The sequence below is a fragment of the Lepeophtheirus salmonis genome, chromosome 13 (genome assembly GCF_016086655.4).
Source record: "Lepeophtheirus salmonis chromosome 13, UVic_Lsal_1.4, whole genome shotgun sequence".
NCBI classification, from domain to species: Eukaryota; Metazoa; Arthropoda; class Copepoda; order Siphonostomatoida; family Caligidae; genus Lepeophtheirus; species Lepeophtheirus salmonis.
Window position 1 is genome coordinate 9,570,688 of NC_052143.2, and position 19,075 is coordinate 9,589,762.

Genomic DNA, 19,075 nt, shown 5'->3' on the forward strand with positions numbered 1-19,075 from the left:
TAAGGTTAATTCATGAATAGATGAAGTCTATATTATATTCATTCACTTGAGACTTGAAAAATCACGATACAAAACGATATGAGCTTTTCTATTTCTTCGTGAGTCAGTCCATGGTTACTAAGAAGAATACTCCGAGGGTTGAGCTTCTTTACTATCATCATCTAAAACATTAAATGAGGATGAGAGCCAGTCGAACGTTATGTAGGAGTTCTTCACGAATAAAGAAGCAAACAGGGGTAAGGAGATGAAGATATGGATTCCTCTTGGTAAACGAACTTGCTCGTGAATCCATGAGATAGATTCACAAATAAAAAGTCGTTAAGTCCAATAAATAATTAGATTATTACCTATAATATTTTATCAAATCAAACAGTTTTCCTTGCCACGTAGATATACTAAAGATGATTGTTTATGTCAACCTATGTATTTTCTCAAAAGAAGTGCACTCTCCCTGTATATAGTACTCCCTCGATAATGACACTGTATTTATGGCCACTGTCTATGACAAGTGACTGTCAAAACCATCAACATATTTTCTTATTATATTAAATGTCATAGAATCTGTATACATATATAAGAGAGATTGTGTATGTATGTGTAGATGTCCTTTATACCGGTATAATTACGTATAATTTATACGTTCCCACACCATTGCACCTAAGAGGCTGAAATTTGCAGAGGTCCCTCTTTTGAGCTGGGACAGGCTAAGACGGAGGTGTCGATTTTTAGGGAGATCATATAAAATGGGCTTATGCTTATACCTAAAACCCAAAAATCGTTTTTTGCAGCTCAAGGAGACTAAATAAGGGGGTTGAGTTATTTATCAATAAGTGATTGGCGTTTCGAGTACAACTATACGAATAACTACGTTTTCTCACTTTAACCAAAATAATAAAAGTTATAAGCTCTTTCAACAAATTTTTATGTATATTTTTTTAGTATGATACAAAGACATTTGAATATGTAACTTCATTTCTAATAATTGTCCTTTGTGAGTGTTAAATTCCATCAGTTAACTAATTTATTGAATAAAGGTATATACATATTTAATTACTACAGAAAAGTCTTTTCTCTTGAAATCAATGTGCGTTCGATCCCGGGTGATTCCTAGAGAAAGAAACATATAAGGAGATGAAGATGATATATATGTATATGGTTTCCCCAATACCGACAATAAGATTCCTAGGTTAGATGGAGTAATTGTAATACTATAAATTATAATGTCTACTTATACAGGTGTGCGCGTCTAAAACTGAACACTCCTTTAAATTTTAGGGCATGCACATATTCGTGATTTTATTGAGTTAAAACCGGTTTATACTTCGAGGCAAGGATCTTGACTAGATATGAACAAAACTACAGAAAAATCTAAATAGCAACAGTGAAACAAGAGCCGATAATATGGAGAGACGTCGGGTCGCAATTTTACAACTTTCCGCGAGGGAAAAACTCCCACTGAAATTGCCAAGGTTCTGAACTGCAGCCGAACAATCGTTTACAGCGTGGTAGCCAAAGGGACTCCTGAGGCGACCACAATATATAAGTCAAGGCCTCGAAGGTCGGACGAAATGGTTGCTGCCGTGAAAAAGTCTGTCGAGGACAAGAGAGGCAAGGTCACCGTCAGCGGCCTCTCCAGGGAGTTTAACGTCAGCAGAAGGACCATGTACCGGCTAGTTAAGAAAGATCTTGGCCTTAAGGTCTACAAGAGAACCCTCGTCAAGCCCTCAAGCCTGTATACAAGGAAAAACGTCTCGCAAGGTCGAATATTCTTCTCAACAAGCTTAAGAAAAAGCCGCCTCACTCGCCTGATTGTTCGCCGCTTGACTTCGCAGTGTTTGTGCATTTAAAGGGGATGCTGTCGGAAGTGCCATACAAGTTCAAGGACCAGCTGAAGTCTGCCCTCAAGAATGCCTGAGCCAACCTCGACCAGAGCTTCATCGCCAAGTCATGCATCAAGTTCCGGTCCAGGCTGGAGTTTACACCCAACATTGAGTTCACAAGCCTTAATTGTTGATTTCAAAAAGGAAATATTTAATGCATTCAGTGAAACTTTCCCGACTTGTAACGTCACTAGTTGTCGTTTTCATATGGCCAAGAATTTGTATCGGCACATTGGTGATCTGGCCTTAAAAGTTTGATTTCTAAACGATTCAAATTTAAATAATAAGGTATAGGGTTTTACAGCCTTGGAATTTCTCCCAGTCATTAATGGGGTTATAGAACTCTCCCACGACGATGATATACCTCAAGAATGTGTTTCTTACTTTCAAACTAATTGCATTGTAGAAGAACAAGGTTGTAGAGAAACCCGACGGAGAATACTACCGTCGTTTCCTATTGAAATTTGAAATAGGTACGAAAAGACTCAAGCTTTGACGATTCGAACGATTGATAGTGTTGAAAGATTTCACAATACTTTTAAAAGCTCTGTTATTCATCTCAACATATGGCAAGTAATATCTACGCTATTAAGAAGGAAGAGAGCCTAGCAAGGAAAAAAATGTGATAGGGTTGGAATAATACCGATATCCAAAAAATATTCAAGTATAAATAGAAGGTTCTACATTACTCTTAACTATAGTCCAGAGGAAAATATGGAATATTTAAGAAACATAGCTTGGAGTTTTGATACGTTTTAAGATTTATTCATCGTCATACGTTATTTATGTTAAATATAATATTTTGTAAAGTACTTTTTTGCTTTCATTTCATTTAAAAAGAGTAATAGAAATAAATCATGTAAATTAATCATTTTTTTTTTTGAATAATTTAGTTTCAACAGCTATTGGTTCTTTGGAAAAGTTGAGAAATTATGCTGAATTTCGGAATCAGAATAACTAGGTACTTAAATGTAAAATAATTTTATTATTTCAATATCCCCTTCCCCTAGGGAGACTCCACACTTCTTAGGGGTTCACCAACAGTTTGAGAGGCCCTGGACTAAGGAGCAGTAAATATAATTAACCAAGAAAAGAGTAATGTTTTTATTTCGTAAGGTGTATCCCACAATAGATGTGAATACTTAATAAAGAGTTATGTGAAGTGGGTCAGTTCGGATAGACTATAATTATTAAAAAGGTGAAAATGCTGGATTTAGCATTGGAAAATAGACTGGAAATATGAATATGCCTTTATCTAATATATTTTCTGATGATTCAACTTTTCATTTTTTCCTAAAGCTTAGGCACGTACAACAACTTGTATGAAAAGAAAAAAAATCTTGGTAAACATACTTAGTAATAATTAGTTATTACTTTTGATCCTTGTGTAGTGTAAGTTGGATTCTAATTCAATAAAAAACACACCTTGAGAATTATTGAGACTCAGACGAACTCAAGATAGAGGAGTATCATCAAGACTTGAACAGGTACATAGGAGCTCCAAAACATTCTATCTAAATTATTCTTCATTCGTATTGTCCATTGAATCTCAATCGACACTCATTGATTAATCCAGACTCAACTCCCTATATTCTTTGAACACCTTTTCTCTTTCGAAGTGGTTGTCATGATTTTTGATACAGTGGTTCTAATTGCAGTTCGAACCAAATTTTTAAACATCCTCATAATTAAATGAATTATTAATTAATAAGCACTTAATTATTGCAATTTGTGACTAAGAATTAAACATTTTATCTTTCAATTTTGAAGTAACGTGAATGGGAATTATAATTACATAGTATTGGGGAATGAATCATCATCAAATATATTTATTATTTTATTCAGCAAGTGGTCCCTCGGCAAACTGTCTGTTCGGAAAAGTGGTCAATCGTCCAAGTGGCTTTCAGCAATAAGGGCTTCGACAATGTGTCCGAGCACGAATAGAAGTATGTTCTGAATATTTTCTTAATTAATTCAGGGAATACTATATTACATGGAATTCGCTGCTATTTTTTTCATTTTCTTTTTTTTGACATACTAAAGGAAGAAAATTGAGGAAAAGGCAAATAAACAAAAGAATCTCACCATTATTTGATTTTGGTTCTTCGTTCTGTTTAATGAAATACAATACAACTTACATAAATTTTCAAAATAAAATTATTTAATATCAATAATTAAATTATTAGTTAGAATTAAGTTATTTAATCTTTTTTGAAGTACTATGTATTTTAGCATCATGCAGTCAGTAGTCAATCAAAGAAATGTGAAAACAAATATTTTATAACATTCTGGACTATATTTTATATCTCTAATGAAAACCAGGTATGATCATTTTAGTGATCTAGCTTTCCTTGGTTAGATGAATTGTACAAAATTTAGTGATATGTCGAAATATTTTGATGACATCAAATTGGATAGTTCGTAAAAATATTACAAGATATGACGACTACCATCCTAGGCAATCATCTCGATTGAGAAAGTGATACTTTTTAAGATGAAAAGAAAATATTGGCAATTTTAATCTATTTATAATGGTTTTTAGTCCGAAGGAGATACGTATGCGTATTTTACATATAAAAAAGTAAATAGGAGACCCAATTTATTAATCTTGTAAGAGTGAGAATCCCCCCCAAAAAATTTACTCCCCCCCCTTTTGTGTGCAAGAATTTGCAAAGAGTTCTATGAATACATACACATGTATAATGTGAAGTTCATTGATTAATAAAGAAACATATTTATTGAATTCATGGAATATAATTAATTATATTTTCAATTAAAGGCTGAACAAAAATAGTAGTTAGACATACTCGAGTAGTAGTAAAATATAATATGTATTAGCATTTTTTAAAGGCAGGATAAAATTACTTACAAAATATTATTTAAATAATGTTATTTTCTTTAATATTAATAATAAAGACCTAAAGGACAATACAAATTATCCAACACATATATAACAAAGTAAAACAATAATAATAAATCATTAGATACATAGAACAAGGTATATTTGTCTATCACAATAATAAGCAATTATTTTGAAGAAAAAAATGTATCTTCAAGGTATAAAGGAAATCTTGGCAGTTTTATCTGTTTCCGTTTGGATCTCGCAAAATCTATTTTGTATTTAATTTTTTTTTATATATTTTAATCGTAATATTTTTTTCTTTTCTTTTTTTACAATTGAGGCGTAGTTTTTGATCAAAGTTCATCAATCTATAAAACTTAGTAACTAATATCACAGATAAAAAGGGGTAGTTTTGACCCAAGTTAATGTAAATAATCTGGATCTGGTTCATCTAAATGATGAATAGGAGGCTCAGGTGATGAAAATAATGGGTTGGGAAATTCCCTAGGATGAGGCAGTGGACCTGAAGATTTAGGTCTTTTTCTATAGGCCATAAGCCAGCATGAGACTGCGATCGCAACTGCAACTAGAGCAAGTAGCGCAGTTATCACTAGGGAAATAATAAATCCAATCTTTGACACACAAACTTCTTCATCTCCTTCGGATTCCAATCCTGAGCCTAGTGTTGCAGAGTTGAAAGGTTCATTCTGAGGAGATGACTCTAAGGTTTCAATTGCATTTGAATATACATCAGTCTCTTCACGGAGCTGTCCAGTATATACTTTTCCATCAATGATATGGGAAGATTCTCGTTTTCTTCTACGTCCAAAGGCATTTCTTCCTCCGCAATTTTGAGGTTGGCATTGTCCAAAACATATTCTAACTATACATTTGAACTTGAGATTAATAGAGTCAGGGAATTTAAAGGCATCAAAGAGAGCAGTGAGATAACCCGTATTACGATCTAGTTTCCATTCTTGAAATATTTCGGGATCTGTTGCACACCCATTGGCATCGGTGACTGCATATTCTTCTTCAAATTTAGAATCATCTAAAGATCTAGCAATGCAACTGCGAGCTAGACCTCCATAAATCTCTCGAGGACTAACAATAACTTTAAGCATTAGTTTTTCACCAACATTCGCCGAACTAATGTCTTCACCATTTTCGTTGCAGATTTTCATTGTACAATTAGGTGGGGGACCATCATTTCTCACGGTTCCAGCTGTCGTTATCATAGACACGTTGAAATTAACGTTGATATTAGTTTCACCAACGTCATACAAACATTTAATTCTATAAGCTTGAGCTTTATAGGTTTCAAGTTTAGGATGTTTTTGCACAACTAAGACAAAATTTGCTTCTCCTTGACTATGGAATAAACCACATTTTCCGAAAGAAACTTGGAAGTCAATAGGTTTTAATGAACCTCCTGAGTCTATATGCTTGATGCAATTGCTGTCCTTACTATGTCCTTTTACGTACATGACACCTCTGAAATTTCCTCCATCTTTCAAGTCTACATTAACGAGAACGCCATCACTAAGACAGTTAACAACCATCTCTGGTCTGGGAAAATCTGTTTTAACTGGAGGAATAATAACTGGAATACATCCAAGGTTTGGATCTCCAGAATATCCTTTGATACATTGGCAATGGCAAATATGATCATAAGGATCACCAAAGGCATTAGGTCCACAAGGATTTCTAGTACATGGATTTGAACATGTTCCATTAGTTTTTTCACAATATTTCTGAGTTGGACAGTCAGGATCTTCTTCACAGTCAGGCACTAAAACAGATTTATTATCATTATAGATTTAAAAAAAGAAAATATTATAAACACATCAATAATATATTAATTAATAACTAGTTTACCTCTTTCACATATTCCAAAGTTGTTAAGTCGTTCGCCTGAAGGGCATTCACATTTTCCACTGTCTGGGTTATATTCATAGCCTCTTGCATCATTACACACACATTTACCCTCATTATTTAAGATGAATCCATTTTCTTTCAAACAAGGAATGCATTCATCTTTATTTTCTGTAAATCCAAAGCCAGTAGGGCACACACACTCTTCCCTATTATCCAAGATTAATCCACTATTTGCAGGACACGTTTTAACTGGGAAACATTCAATTGAGGCGTCTCCTTCATAACCTTCTATACATGAACAAGTCATTGTTCTTACTGGAACTGTATCATAAACAGAGCAATATGCATTAATTCCACATGGTTCATTATACACGCAAGGATTCAAGCATTCTTTTTCAATGCATGACTGCTTCGAGGGGCAGTCCTCGTCGACTTCACATGTTACAGAAACTTTTACGCATGATGTTCCTTTATTTCCAATAAATCCAAGAGCGCACGAACAATCAACTTTGTGGTTTTTAACTTTGCATTCTGATTTTGATCCACATGGATTTGAAATGGAGCAAGAGTCCGTACATAATTTATTAATGCACTCTTTGTCAGTTGGGCAATCAGAATTATCAGAACAGCTAACAATGTTGCATGTAACAAAAGGATTTCCAGTGAGTCCAGCTGGACAGTAGCATGTAGCTTGATGGGCCACGCCTCGACACTCTGCTTCTCCTCCACAAGGAAGATTATCTGCTCCACATACTTGAGTACATTCTCCATTTCTACAGGCATGTGTTTCTTGACATTCATTGTCTGATTGGCAAACTGTATCAGTACATTCAATTTCAGGATCACCATAAAAGCCTGGTTTACAAGTACATACGGGTTGATGGTCTATTATTTTACAGTCAGCATTGAGTCCACAAGCACATGGACTTCTACATATAGCATTGATACAGGAAGTGGAATTAGAGCAATCATCATTCCTTTCACAACCAGATATAATTGGTGGTAAAGTTTTGCAGCCTTTAAGTTCGCCCTTTACATATCCATCCGGACATTCACAGGTCATGGGCTTAACAGGTAAGGATTCAATAACATGACAAATTGCTTGTTCAGCACAAGGCTTAAGAACTTCACAAGGATTATCACATTTTTCATTTATACAAGCCATTCCAGTTGTACAATCTCCATCTTCAACACACTCAGGAGGTGGAATTACTGTACAATTTTCATAGGGATCACCTTGATATCCAACCTTACATCTACATTGAGCAAAATGATCTCTTGATACGCAATTAGCAAATACTGCACAAGGGTTGTCCTTTAGACAGGGATCAATACAATCTCTATTTCTACATGCTTTCTTATTGGGACATTCAGAGTCACTCTTGCACCCTATTATTGAGCAACCAGTGTATGGATCCCCTTCAAATCCTTCGTCGCATTCACATTGAGCATTATGAAGATTTGGTGCACATTTGGCATGAACGCCACAAGGATCATTGATTAAACAAGGATTTACACAACTTGCCTCAACACAGGCTTCCGTGGACCGACATTCCTTATCACTTGAACAGCCTGCAGGATTACATTCAATCTGAGGATTGCCAATAAATCCTTCTGGACATTGACAAATTGGTCTATGTCCTGACAAAAAGCATTCAGCTCCTCCTCCACAGTTACAAGGGTTGCGACACATTCTATTCACACAGGCTTCATTCGAAGGACACTCATCATCTTTAACACAACCTGGAGGATTTGGAGTCTCAATCGGTATACAGCTTCTGTCTTCTTGTGGAATCCATCCTTCACGGCATGTACAAACCATAGTTCTGAATGGTGATGTATCAACGACTGAGCACATTGCAGATGTATGGCAAGGGGTCAAAGAGTAACAAGGATTTTCACAGTAATCATTCAAACAAGCAAGTTGTGATGGACAATCCGAGTCTACCACGCACTCCTTTTCAACTTCAATAGGCGATGGTTCTTTCTCAACACATGAAACGAATGGATTTCCTATTAATGGTGGAATACAAACACAGGATGACGCATGTTGAACGGTTTTGCAAAGAGCATTGGGTGCACAGGGATTATCCAAAACACATGGATCAATACATTTATCTTGATAACAAGCTCTTTCAGAGTTACAATCCTCATTGATAGCACATTCAACATCAACACACAAAGAGTAAGGGTCTCCATTCATATCAGAAGGACACCTACATTTTGACACATGATTAGATGGAATACATTCTCCATTAATTGCACATGGATTGAGTAAGATACAAGGGTTAGCACAAGTATTTTCATGACACATTTTATCATTTGAACAATCCTCATCTGATGTACATTCAACTAAAAGTATTCAAAGGAAAGTTATAATCGTTTTATAGAACAATAAATAATTAAATTATTATAATTCATCTTTAACTTACGTTTCTCACACAATACTTCTGGATTTCCTGAGAATCCGCTTGGACAAAAGCAAACAGCCTTGTGATTAATTTTTCTGCAGAGAGCATTTTCTCCACAGTTACATGGATCAACGCACTTGGTATTTAAACAAGCTTCAACTACTGGACAGTCGCTGTCTGCTGAACACCCAATGCTGAGAGGAGTAGCTAGATGACAAAATAAAATTGTTAATATAGGATAAAAAAGATGTGTATGTATATAAAAGATACTTACGAGGTTTACATTCAATACTTGGATCGCCTTCAAATCCCTCAGGACATCGACATAATGGAACATGATAATTAACTTTACAGAATGCATCTTTTCCACAGGGATCGTTCACGATACAAGGGTCGACACATTTATTATTTTGGCATTGGTTGTAAGTAGGACATTCAGAGTCACTTCTACATCCTGGTGGTAAAGCTTCAACTACTAGAGGTGATACTGAAAAAGAAATCCGGTTTTCAGTAAAAATAAAATTCCTTAAATAGATAGGCATAATTACTCGGTAGACAAGCAACTTCCGGGTTTCCACTGAATCTAATTCTACAAGCACAAGTAGATTCATGGTTTTCAGCAACACAAATAGCATTTATTCCACAAAGACGAATGCGACAAGCATCAAGGCAACTTCCTGACTGACATTGTTCGTTATAGCGACAATCAGAATGGGATCTACACTCGGGTTGACCATCAACTATAGTTATTCCAAAAAAAGGATTGTAAATATTTCCATAAAACGATATATATTTGAAATAATCAACAAACCTTCAATACAATCTCCATTTTTACCAACATAGAATCCTTCTCTGCAAGAACAAGAGACGGATTTAGAAGGTGATGAATCAACAACCAAACATGTTTCAGATGGTAGGCATGGATTTCTTCTTGAGCAAGGGTTTTGACATTTCCTATTTATACAGGCATGTTTAGAGGGGCAATCATCGTCAATTCTGCATTCAGGCTCTTCAGTTTTTACCGCTATTCCAATAGAAAAAGTAATATAATGTATAAATTAATGAAAATATAAAATTATTTCATTACGTAGAGAGCAAAGAACAAAACCATTTCCAAGGAGGGGTGGTTGACAAACACATTTTTCTTTATGATTCTGAGCAAGGCAAGAAGCTCCTTCTGCACAAGGATTTTCAAAGTCACAAAGAGGGAAGCATTTATATGTATTCATATCGCATTTTTCATTTGTTTTGCAATCTCTTTCTTTTCTACATTCAACTTCTTTACATTCAATGAAAGGACTGCCCTGTAATCCTTCTTCACAAACACATATTCCTCTGTGATACTCTGTTTTACATTTCGCTTTAATCCCACAATCAGTTGTCAAGCAAGGATCAGTACACTTTTGGGATACACAGGCCTTATTCAATGGACAGTCATTATCTCTTAAGCATTCATCTGAAAATCAAAGGAGCAATAAGAAATAAATAGGAACAAAAGTAAAATAAATGATTATCTTACATTCATAACAGAAGGAATGAGGATCACCGGCAGTTCCTGATTGACATTTACAAACAGGTCTATGATCAATGGTTTTGCAAATTGCATTTCTTCCACAAGGTTTATCCTTTATGCATGGATCAATACATTCATACTCTACACATGCCTTATTTCCATTGCAGTCACTGTCTTGCTCACATTCATGGTCTTCAACTGAACGGGCAAAATAATTAAGTAAAGCACGGTTTAATCTAAGAGGATATATACTTACTTATGACACAAATAGAGTATGGATCTCCTGTCATTCCTGGTGGGCAAGTACAATGTGATTTATGACGGTTGACTTCACATCTTGCTGTTTGAGCACATGGTCTATCTTTTGCGCAGGGGTTAACACATTCTGTGTTTCTACATGCTAATGATGTGGAGCAGTCCCTGTCATTGGAGCAACCAACGACAATAGGTTCAGCTAGAGGTTAAATAATAATTTAATTAATATTTACAGCCATATGCAAATTAGATCTATGCTTACTAATCAGTTCACATTTTTCATCTCCTTTCCCTGAATATCCTTCTCTACAAGAACATGTCATCGTTCTGAGAGGTAAAGTATTATAAACTCTACATTCAGCATTTTCAACACAAGGTCTGAAAGATAGACATGGATTTTGGCATTCTCGATCAATACAAGCCTCTTGGCTAGGACAATCTTTGTCCATTTGACAACCCTCTACTTCAACAGGTTCTGGAACTTAAAATAAAAATTATACAATATTCATTTTAGTAAAATGAAATTTTACTTGGTTCACAGGCTACTCCATAGGCATTGCCAGTATAATCAGATAAGCAAGTACATATTCCTCTGTGATTTCGAGCATCGCATTCAGCATATTTTGCACATTGACAAGGATCCACACACTTTTCATTTTTACAAGTGAGATGATCAGGACAGTCAGGATCGTAGAGACACTCGTATGGTTTGCAATGAACATATGGATTACCTTTATGTCCTTTCTTACATTTACACATGGCTCTATGACTTTTTGGGCTGCATTCAGCGTTAACACCACACTCGTCATATAAGCATGGATTTTGACATTCTCGGCTAATGCAAGCTTTATCGAATGGGCATTCAATATCACTTTTACATCCAGCTGTCAGTATAAAAACCACATATAAAAACATTATCAATATGACTGTTTGGTAACTAAGTTAGTATAAGTTTTGAATAACTTACGTTCTTCACAGATTTGATAAGGATCTCCGTCATAACCAGCAATGCACACACAAATTGCTCTATGACTTTTGACATTACATTTAGCATTTATACCACAAGTTGATGTACTACACGGCGTTTTGCATGATTGATGAATACACGCTAAATCAGAAGGACAGTCATCGTCAACAAGGCACTCCGGTTCTGATGCTGAAATATAATATGTTCCATGAAATGTATCTATAAGCAATTTCTAGAATTTTAACTCGACTTACGTAATTCACAACTTGTCTGGGGACTACCAATGTAGCCATCAGAACAAGTGCAAACTGGTTCATGATAAATAACCCTGCATTTTGCATTTTTAACACATGGATCGTTTACACAAGGGTCTATACATAATCTATTATGGCATGCATTGTAACTGGGGCAATCTGTATCTATAGTACATCCGGCAGTGAGAGAAGGTTCGATAGTAATAGGAGCTGATATTAAAAAATAAATTGTAAAAGTGAGAAATAATATACCTTTGCAACAACACAATCAAAAAATCTTACCGTGCAAGCATGCATCATGAGGATCACCTACAAAATTTGGTAAACATTCACATGCAAAGCTGTGATCAAAAGATTTACACACAGCATTATCCCCACACCTGAAAACAAGACATGCAGTTATACAAGTTCCTGTGTGACAAACTTCACTTGATCGGCAATCTGAACTATCATAGCATTGAGGTTGTGGTGTAACTGAAAATAATCAAATTTACAAATTTATATATAATTATAAAAAACCAATCGAATATGAATATATGTTTCTAAACATTCGCAGAGATTCGAGTTTTTTTAAATACCTTTCTTGCATTTTCCATCCTTTCCAGTTGAGTGTCCATCTGGACAAACACAAGCAACAGATTTGATTGGAATAGTGTTTTCTACAATACATTGTTGATTATTTTCGCATGGTTTGTTAATGACACAAGGATTCTGGCAAACTGAATTCATGCACGCTAAGTTCGTTGAACAATCAGAGTCGATTTGACATTCTGGTTTGATAGACTCAGGTGCTTAATAAATAATAAATCAGAATTATCATTTTTATTATATATTTTTGCAAGTAACAAATGACTAAAAATGAATTTGTCAATACTTACGTTCAATACAAACAGAATATCCATCCCCAATTAAGGGATGAGAACAGGTACATTTTTTGAGATGATCTCTTGCCGTACACTTGGCTCCAATAGCACATTCATCGTTTGAATTGCAAACTTTGTAACAAGTATAGGTTTTTCTATCACATTTTTCATCATCTTTACAATCATTATCATTATGGCAGTCAAGTAATTTACAAGAGATGTAGGGACTTCCTTGGTAACCTCTAGGGCATTTGCAGACAGCTTGATGATATTCAACAGAACATTCTGCATTTTGGCCACAAATTGTTTTTGAGCATGGATTTACACATATCTTATTTTGACAAGATTTGTCAAGTGGGCAGTCTTTATTTGAGAGGCACTCATCTAAAATAAAATGAAATACAAATTAGCTATTTCATAAAAAAAATAACCTCAAAGAAAATTACAGCTATGACAAAAATTGTGTGGGTCTCCAATTGTTCCAGGTGGGCATTTACAAATTGGTCGATGATTTTGCATTATACACAAGGCATTTCTGCTGCAAGGATTATTCACATTACAAATTTGGATACATTGATTTTCTATGCAACTTTGAGTTCTTGAACATTCGTCGTCATAGCTACATTCCTTATCCTCAACTAAACCATACGAATAATAATAAAAATAGTTCATGTGGATTGTTAGAAAAAATACCTGGTACACATAAGGAGTATGGATCTCCGTTGAAACCAATAGGACAAGTACAGGCAGCCTTATGATTCCTTACGCTACATTTAGCTGTTGAAGTACATGGACTTTCCTCAATACAAGGATTAACACAATTTCCGTTATCACAAGCTAATGAAGTAGAACATTCTTTATCGCTAGTACATCCTACAACAACTGGCTCAGCTATACGAAGTAAAATAAGTATAATTATTTAAAATCCGAAATTGAATATAGACATTACATGGATAATCCCAATTTAAAAAGGAATAAAGAGTTAACTTACTTATTAATTCACACTTTTCATCTCCTTTTCCAGAGTATCCCTCAAAACAAGTGCAAGTCATTGTTCGTAATGGTAAGGTGTCATATACTTTACACTTTGCATTTTCCACACAAGGACGATAAGTTAAGCATGGATTTTGACATTCTCTATCGATGCATGCCTGTTGACTCAAACAGTCAGCATCACTTTCACATCCTTCTTCAACAACAGGCTCTGGAACTAAAAATAAAGTAATGTTAGAATACATATTTCCTGCTCATTAAAAACATGTTCTTACTTGGCTCGCAAGCAATACCATAAGGATCGCCAGTGTAATCTGCTATGCAATTACAATATCCTCTGTGATTTTTGGCATCACAATTTGCATATTTTGCACATTGACAAGGATCTACGCATTTTTCATGATCACATTTTAATTGATCGGGGCAGTCCCGATCAACGAGGCATTCATAGGGTCTACAGAATGTATAGGGATCACCTTTATGTCCTTCTTTACATTTACACATGGCCCTATGATTTCTTGGGTTACATTGAGCATTTTGTCCACATTGTTCAAATAAACAAGGATCTAGGCAATCTTTATTTATGCACGCTTGTGTTGTTAAGCATTCTAAATTACTCTTGCATCCAGCTAAAAATAATAATTTTTTATTTAAGTATCCTTCAATTTGTATTTAAAAAAAAAAAAAAAAAAAAAATCAGAAGCTTACGTTCTTCACAAACTGTATATGGATCTCCAACATATCCAGATACACAAACACAAGTAGCTCTGTGATTATTGGCTCTGCATAAGGCGTTAATTCCACAGATATTGGCTGAACAAGGACTTTCACATTTACCTATTATACAAGCTTTTGTAAGAGGGCAATCTTGATCCACAATACATTCAGGCTTAGGAGCTAAAAAGGAATAATTTATGAAATAAGTTACTCTTCGTTTACAGAATTTATGTAAAATGAAAAAAGAATGACATTATCTTCCATTATAGTCCTTCCTAACATACTAAAGTATGCTTCCGTAAATATTGGAATTCCCTTTGAGTAAATGAAAAATAGATTTTCATTTAACTAACTAAAAGCTATTGCTTTTCGGTTAAACTTAATTTTCATGTAATTGCTACGCTAAACAATTTGTGTTCAATAGGATTTCATACGTATTTATAATACCCAACACAACAGTTTTACACCAAATCTCATACTTTGTCATCACTTTCTATCAATAAAAATATCAAAGAAGAACATAAAACGAAAAAAGTCAGTTCTCAGATATCAAAGAATCCAAAATTAGCACAACAGCTTATCTCAATTCAAACACATGATTCACAATTCATAACTCAATCTTACATAATTGACACTCAGTGGTAGGACTTCCAATGTAACCATTTGGACATGAGCAAACAGGTTCATGATTAATAACTTTACAATTAGCATTTATAACACATATATCATCCTCAGCACACGGATTAATACATAATCGATTTCTACAAGAATTGTAAGAAGGACAATCTTGATCACTTTGACATCCCGGAGTAATAGATGGTTCAGGTTGTGGAACAGCTGTTTAACAAAGAAAAAAAGAGAAATTGATGCATTTCCAACAAGATTGGCAATGTCTTACGAAAGTAGCATGCAGTGTATGGGTCACCCGTATAGCCTGCTACACATGAACATTTGGAATTGTGGAATGATGTTAAACATGTAGAATAGGATCCACAAGAATTTTTTCGGCAAGCGTCAACACAAGTACCATCGTCACAAACATCCGAATCAGGGCAATCTTTATCTGTTTGACATTCAACTAAGCCTTTAACTTTATAAGAAAAAAAAAAGAAAAAAAAAGAGACAGTGAATATAAAATACATAAAATGTATTAATTATATTTATGACTTACTTGCTTCACAATCACCGCGTGCATTCATGTACATGTTATCTGAACATTGGCATGAAATGGTCCTTGTGGGCAAAGTATCGAATACAACGCACTTTTGAGTTGAAGAGCATGGATTATCTAGTCGACAAGGATTTTGACATTGTTTGGAAATGCATGCATTTGAAGATGGACAATCTTCGTCAACTTTGCAGCCAGGAGATGATGGAGGCTTAACTGCGTGTTGGTGATTAAATATGAGATAGCTGAAACTTATTCCTTTTTGGAAACTAAATCATTCTTACCTATTTCCATACAAAATGATTTTCCATCTCCTATAAATGGAGTAGGACATGTACAAATTTCTGTATGTCGAGTTGCTTCACAAATAGCTGATTTTGTACAAGAGTTTTCTCTTTGACATAATCTATTGCATTTTGCTAACCGAAGATTGCATTCTTCATTATTCAAACAATCAGAGTCTTTTGTACATTCAACTTCTTTGCAAACCACATATGGATTTCCTTGAAGGCCACTTGGACATTTACAAACACTGTTGTGATATTCGACAGTACATTCAGCCTTATTTCCACAGATGGTTTCTAGACAAGGACTTATGCACTTTTCAGAAATGCACTTTTTATCAAATGGACAGTCATCATTTGAAAGACATTCAACTAAAATGAATTATGTTGATTAAATGGGATTATGTTTATATAAATAAAATATATGTTCTTACAGTTGTAACAACTTGTATGAGGATCACCGGCAAACCCCTTTGGACACATACAAATAGCTCTATGGTTCTTAGTTTCACAAATTGCATTATAGCCACATATGTTAGCATTGTTACAAGGATCCTCACATTGATTATTAACACATGCTTGATTAGAGCTGCATTCATCGTCAAATTGACATTCTTTCTCATTAACTGAAATAAAATATATTTGATTACTCAAAAAAATCAATTAAAGCTCCAATTAACCTTACCTGGAACACACGTTGAGTAGGGATCCCCGATATATCCAAGTGAGCATTTACAAACTGATTTATGATTTTGAGTTTGACAACTTGAAAAGTCACCACAAGGAGAATCGTTGATGCAGGGATTTACACAATTGCCTCTTACACATGCCAGATTTTGTGCGCATTTATTATCGCTCTTACATCCAGTGTGAATTATAGGATCTAAAATGAGAAATATAAGAAATATTATGTATCAACTAATTTAATTGACATAAAAATAAAATAATCCTATTTACCTATCTTGACACATTGAACGTCTCCTTTACCAGTGTAACCCTCAATACATGAGCAAGTCATAGTTCTAAGAGGTAAAGTATCATACACTTTACAAGTGGCTTTATCTGCACAAGGTTCATAAGTAAGACAAGGATTTATGCATTCTGTGTCTATGCATGCCTGGTTACTTGGACAATCTTTATCTTCGATACATTCGTATTCAACAAGTACAGGTTCAGGAACTTGAAAAGAGAGGAAAAATCATTTATAGATTACATTGCAATTAGTTTGACGGTTAAACGTACTTGGATCGCAAGATATTCCGTAAGGATCTCCTGTAAAATCTGACTGACAGGTACAGTATCCTCTATGATTTTTTATTTCACAATCTGCATTTCTGGCACATTTACAAGGATCCACACATTTTTCATTATTGCATTGTAAATTCGTAGGACAATCAGAATCAATTAAACATTCATATGGCTTACAAAAACTATAAGGATCACCCTTATGTCCTTCAATGCAACTACAAATACCCCTATGATTTTTAGGAGAACACATTGCGTTGACCCCACATTTTTCAAAGTGACATGGATTTTGACATTCTCTATTTAAACAAGCTTGCTGTTGAGGACATTCAAAATCACTTTTGCATCCAGCTAAATTAAATATACAACATTATTTAATAGGTTTTTCAAAAATATGTATGCAGAGAATTAATCTTACGTTCATTGCAGATAGTGTAGGGATCACCAATATATCCTGATCGGCATGAGCAAAGAGCTCGGTGTTTTGTGACTCTACACTCAGCATTTCGTCCACATGCGATACTTGTGCATGGATTTAAACATTGTTGTTGTATACAAGCTTTATTATCAGGGCACTCATAGTCTCTCGTACACTCAGGTTGAATTGCTAATCATAATTAAAAATTGAGATTATTAATGAAAAACTAACATATTAAATGCATTTGAAATTTCTTACGTAATTGACAATCAGTTTGTGGAGATCCAATGTATCCATCAGGACAAGTGCAAAGTGACTGATGATGAACAACCTTACAGTCAGCAGTTATCGCACAAGGTTCATCCATGGCACATGGATTTATGCATTTCAAATTTCTGCATGCAGTATGTCCAGGACAATCATCATCGTGAGAGCATCCAGGATTAATAGAAGCTTCTTGCAATGGAATAATTAAATTACATTCCTTGAGTGGATCTCCTGTATATCCGCGGGTACATTGACATGTAGCTTGATGGAAAGACTGTTTGCATTCTGAATTATACCCACATTTGACAACATCACAAGCATTGACACAATTTCCATCTTTACACATATCTGAGCGAGCGCAATCCGTATCGACTTTGCACTCCGTCTTAATTTGAACTTTATTAGAGGTAAATATAATTTATGAATAATCAAACTTTATCTTAACTGATTACAATTCTTACTTTTCTCGCAAATTCCGTTTTCACTGATAATTTCATTCGAAGGACATTCACAAGTTATTGATCTAAGTGGTAATGAATTAGATACACTACATTTTTGACCAACCAAACATGGTTTGTTCAATTGACATGGATCTTGACATCTATCATCAATGCATGACATTTGTTGAGGACAATCGCCATCAATTTGGCATTGAGGTTTCTTTTTACTCTCTTCTGAAATTAATTAATATATTTCTGTATTAAGAAACACTTAAAAATATTTTTACCTTTTTTAGTACAAAAGGAATATCCGTCTCCATAGTAAAATGGAAGACATTGACACGTTTCCTTATGATTTGTGATTTCACAATTAGCGTTAACAGCGCATAATTTTGGATCAGTACACAAAGGAACACATATATAGTTCTCAAGATTGCATTTTTCTTTAGTATTACAATCAATATCACTTTTACATTCAATTTCCTTGCAAGTAACATACGGACTTCCCTGAAGCCCCCTCGGACAATGACAAATACTTTGATGGTATTCAGATTTGCAAACAGCGTTGGTTCCGCAGAGGGTCGTGTCGCATGGGTTTACACACTTTTGTCCAACGCAGTGTTTATCAAATGGACAATCCTCATTAGTTTTGCATTCATCTGAGGTAAGAGAGAGAGAGA

The 19,075-nt window shown here is 34.7% G+C and overlaps 1 protein-coding gene and 1 long non-coding RNA gene across 4 annotated transcripts in view; one reads left to right on the plus strand and one right to left on the minus strand.

Moving 5' to 3' along the window:
- Positions 1-1,319: 1,319 nt before the first annotated feature.
- On the plus strand, positions 1,320-4,166 carry LOC121128730 (uncharacterized). The gene is made up of 4 exons (XR_005868263.2): positions 1,320-2,841; positions 2,891-3,367; positions 3,726-3,826; positions 3,924-4,166. It is a non-coding gene; the product is annotated as an uncharacterized lncRNA (long non-coding RNA).
- Positions 4,167-4,614: 448 nt separating this feature from the next.
- The window catches only part of dpy (fibrillin-like protein dumpy), a 66,087-nt gene continuing 51,626 nt past the window's right edge, over positions 4,615-19,075 (minus strand). For 2 of the 3 annotated variants that reach the window (XM_040723103.2, XM_071893192.1), the window contains 21 exons: positions 14,565-14,753; positions 14,132-14,485; positions 13,855-14,073; positions 13,557-13,754; positions 13,310-13,501; positions 12,879-13,247; positions 12,579-12,791; positions 12,283-12,474; positions 12,001-12,210; positions 11,747-11,935; positions 11,310-11,663; positions 11,042-11,260; positions 10,781-10,978; positions 10,531-10,722; positions 10,099-10,467; positions 9,823-10,035; positions 9,560-9,751; positions 9,286-9,498; positions 9,033-9,218; positions 6,601-8,952; positions 4,615-6,514 (listed from right to left, as the gene is read on the minus strand). In XM_040723103.2, coding sequence (XP_040579037.1) covers positions 5,145-6,514; positions 6,601-8,952; positions 9,033-9,218; positions 9,286-9,498; positions 9,560-9,751; positions 9,823-10,035; positions 10,099-10,467; positions 10,531-10,722; positions 10,781-10,978; positions 11,042-11,260; positions 11,310-11,663; positions 11,747-11,935; positions 12,001-12,210; positions 12,283-12,474; positions 12,579-12,791; positions 12,879-13,247; positions 13,310-13,501; positions 13,557-13,754; positions 13,855-14,073; positions 14,132-14,485; positions 14,565-14,753 — 8,183 coding nt within the window. In that variant the 3' untranslated portion in view covers positions 4,615-5,144. Of the gene's footprint in view, positions 6,515-6,600; positions 8,953-9,032; positions 9,219-9,285; positions 9,499-9,559; positions 9,752-9,822; positions 10,036-10,098; positions 10,468-10,530; positions 10,723-10,780; positions 10,979-11,041; positions 11,261-11,309; positions 11,664-11,746; positions 11,936-12,000; positions 12,211-12,282; positions 12,475-12,578; positions 12,792-12,878; positions 13,248-13,309; positions 13,502-13,556; positions 13,755-13,854; positions 14,074-14,131; positions 14,486-14,564; positions 14,754-18,578; positions 18,630-18,682; positions 19,055-19,075 lie in introns of those variants that run through there. The other variant, XR_011783436.1, reaches the window with a different exon arrangement.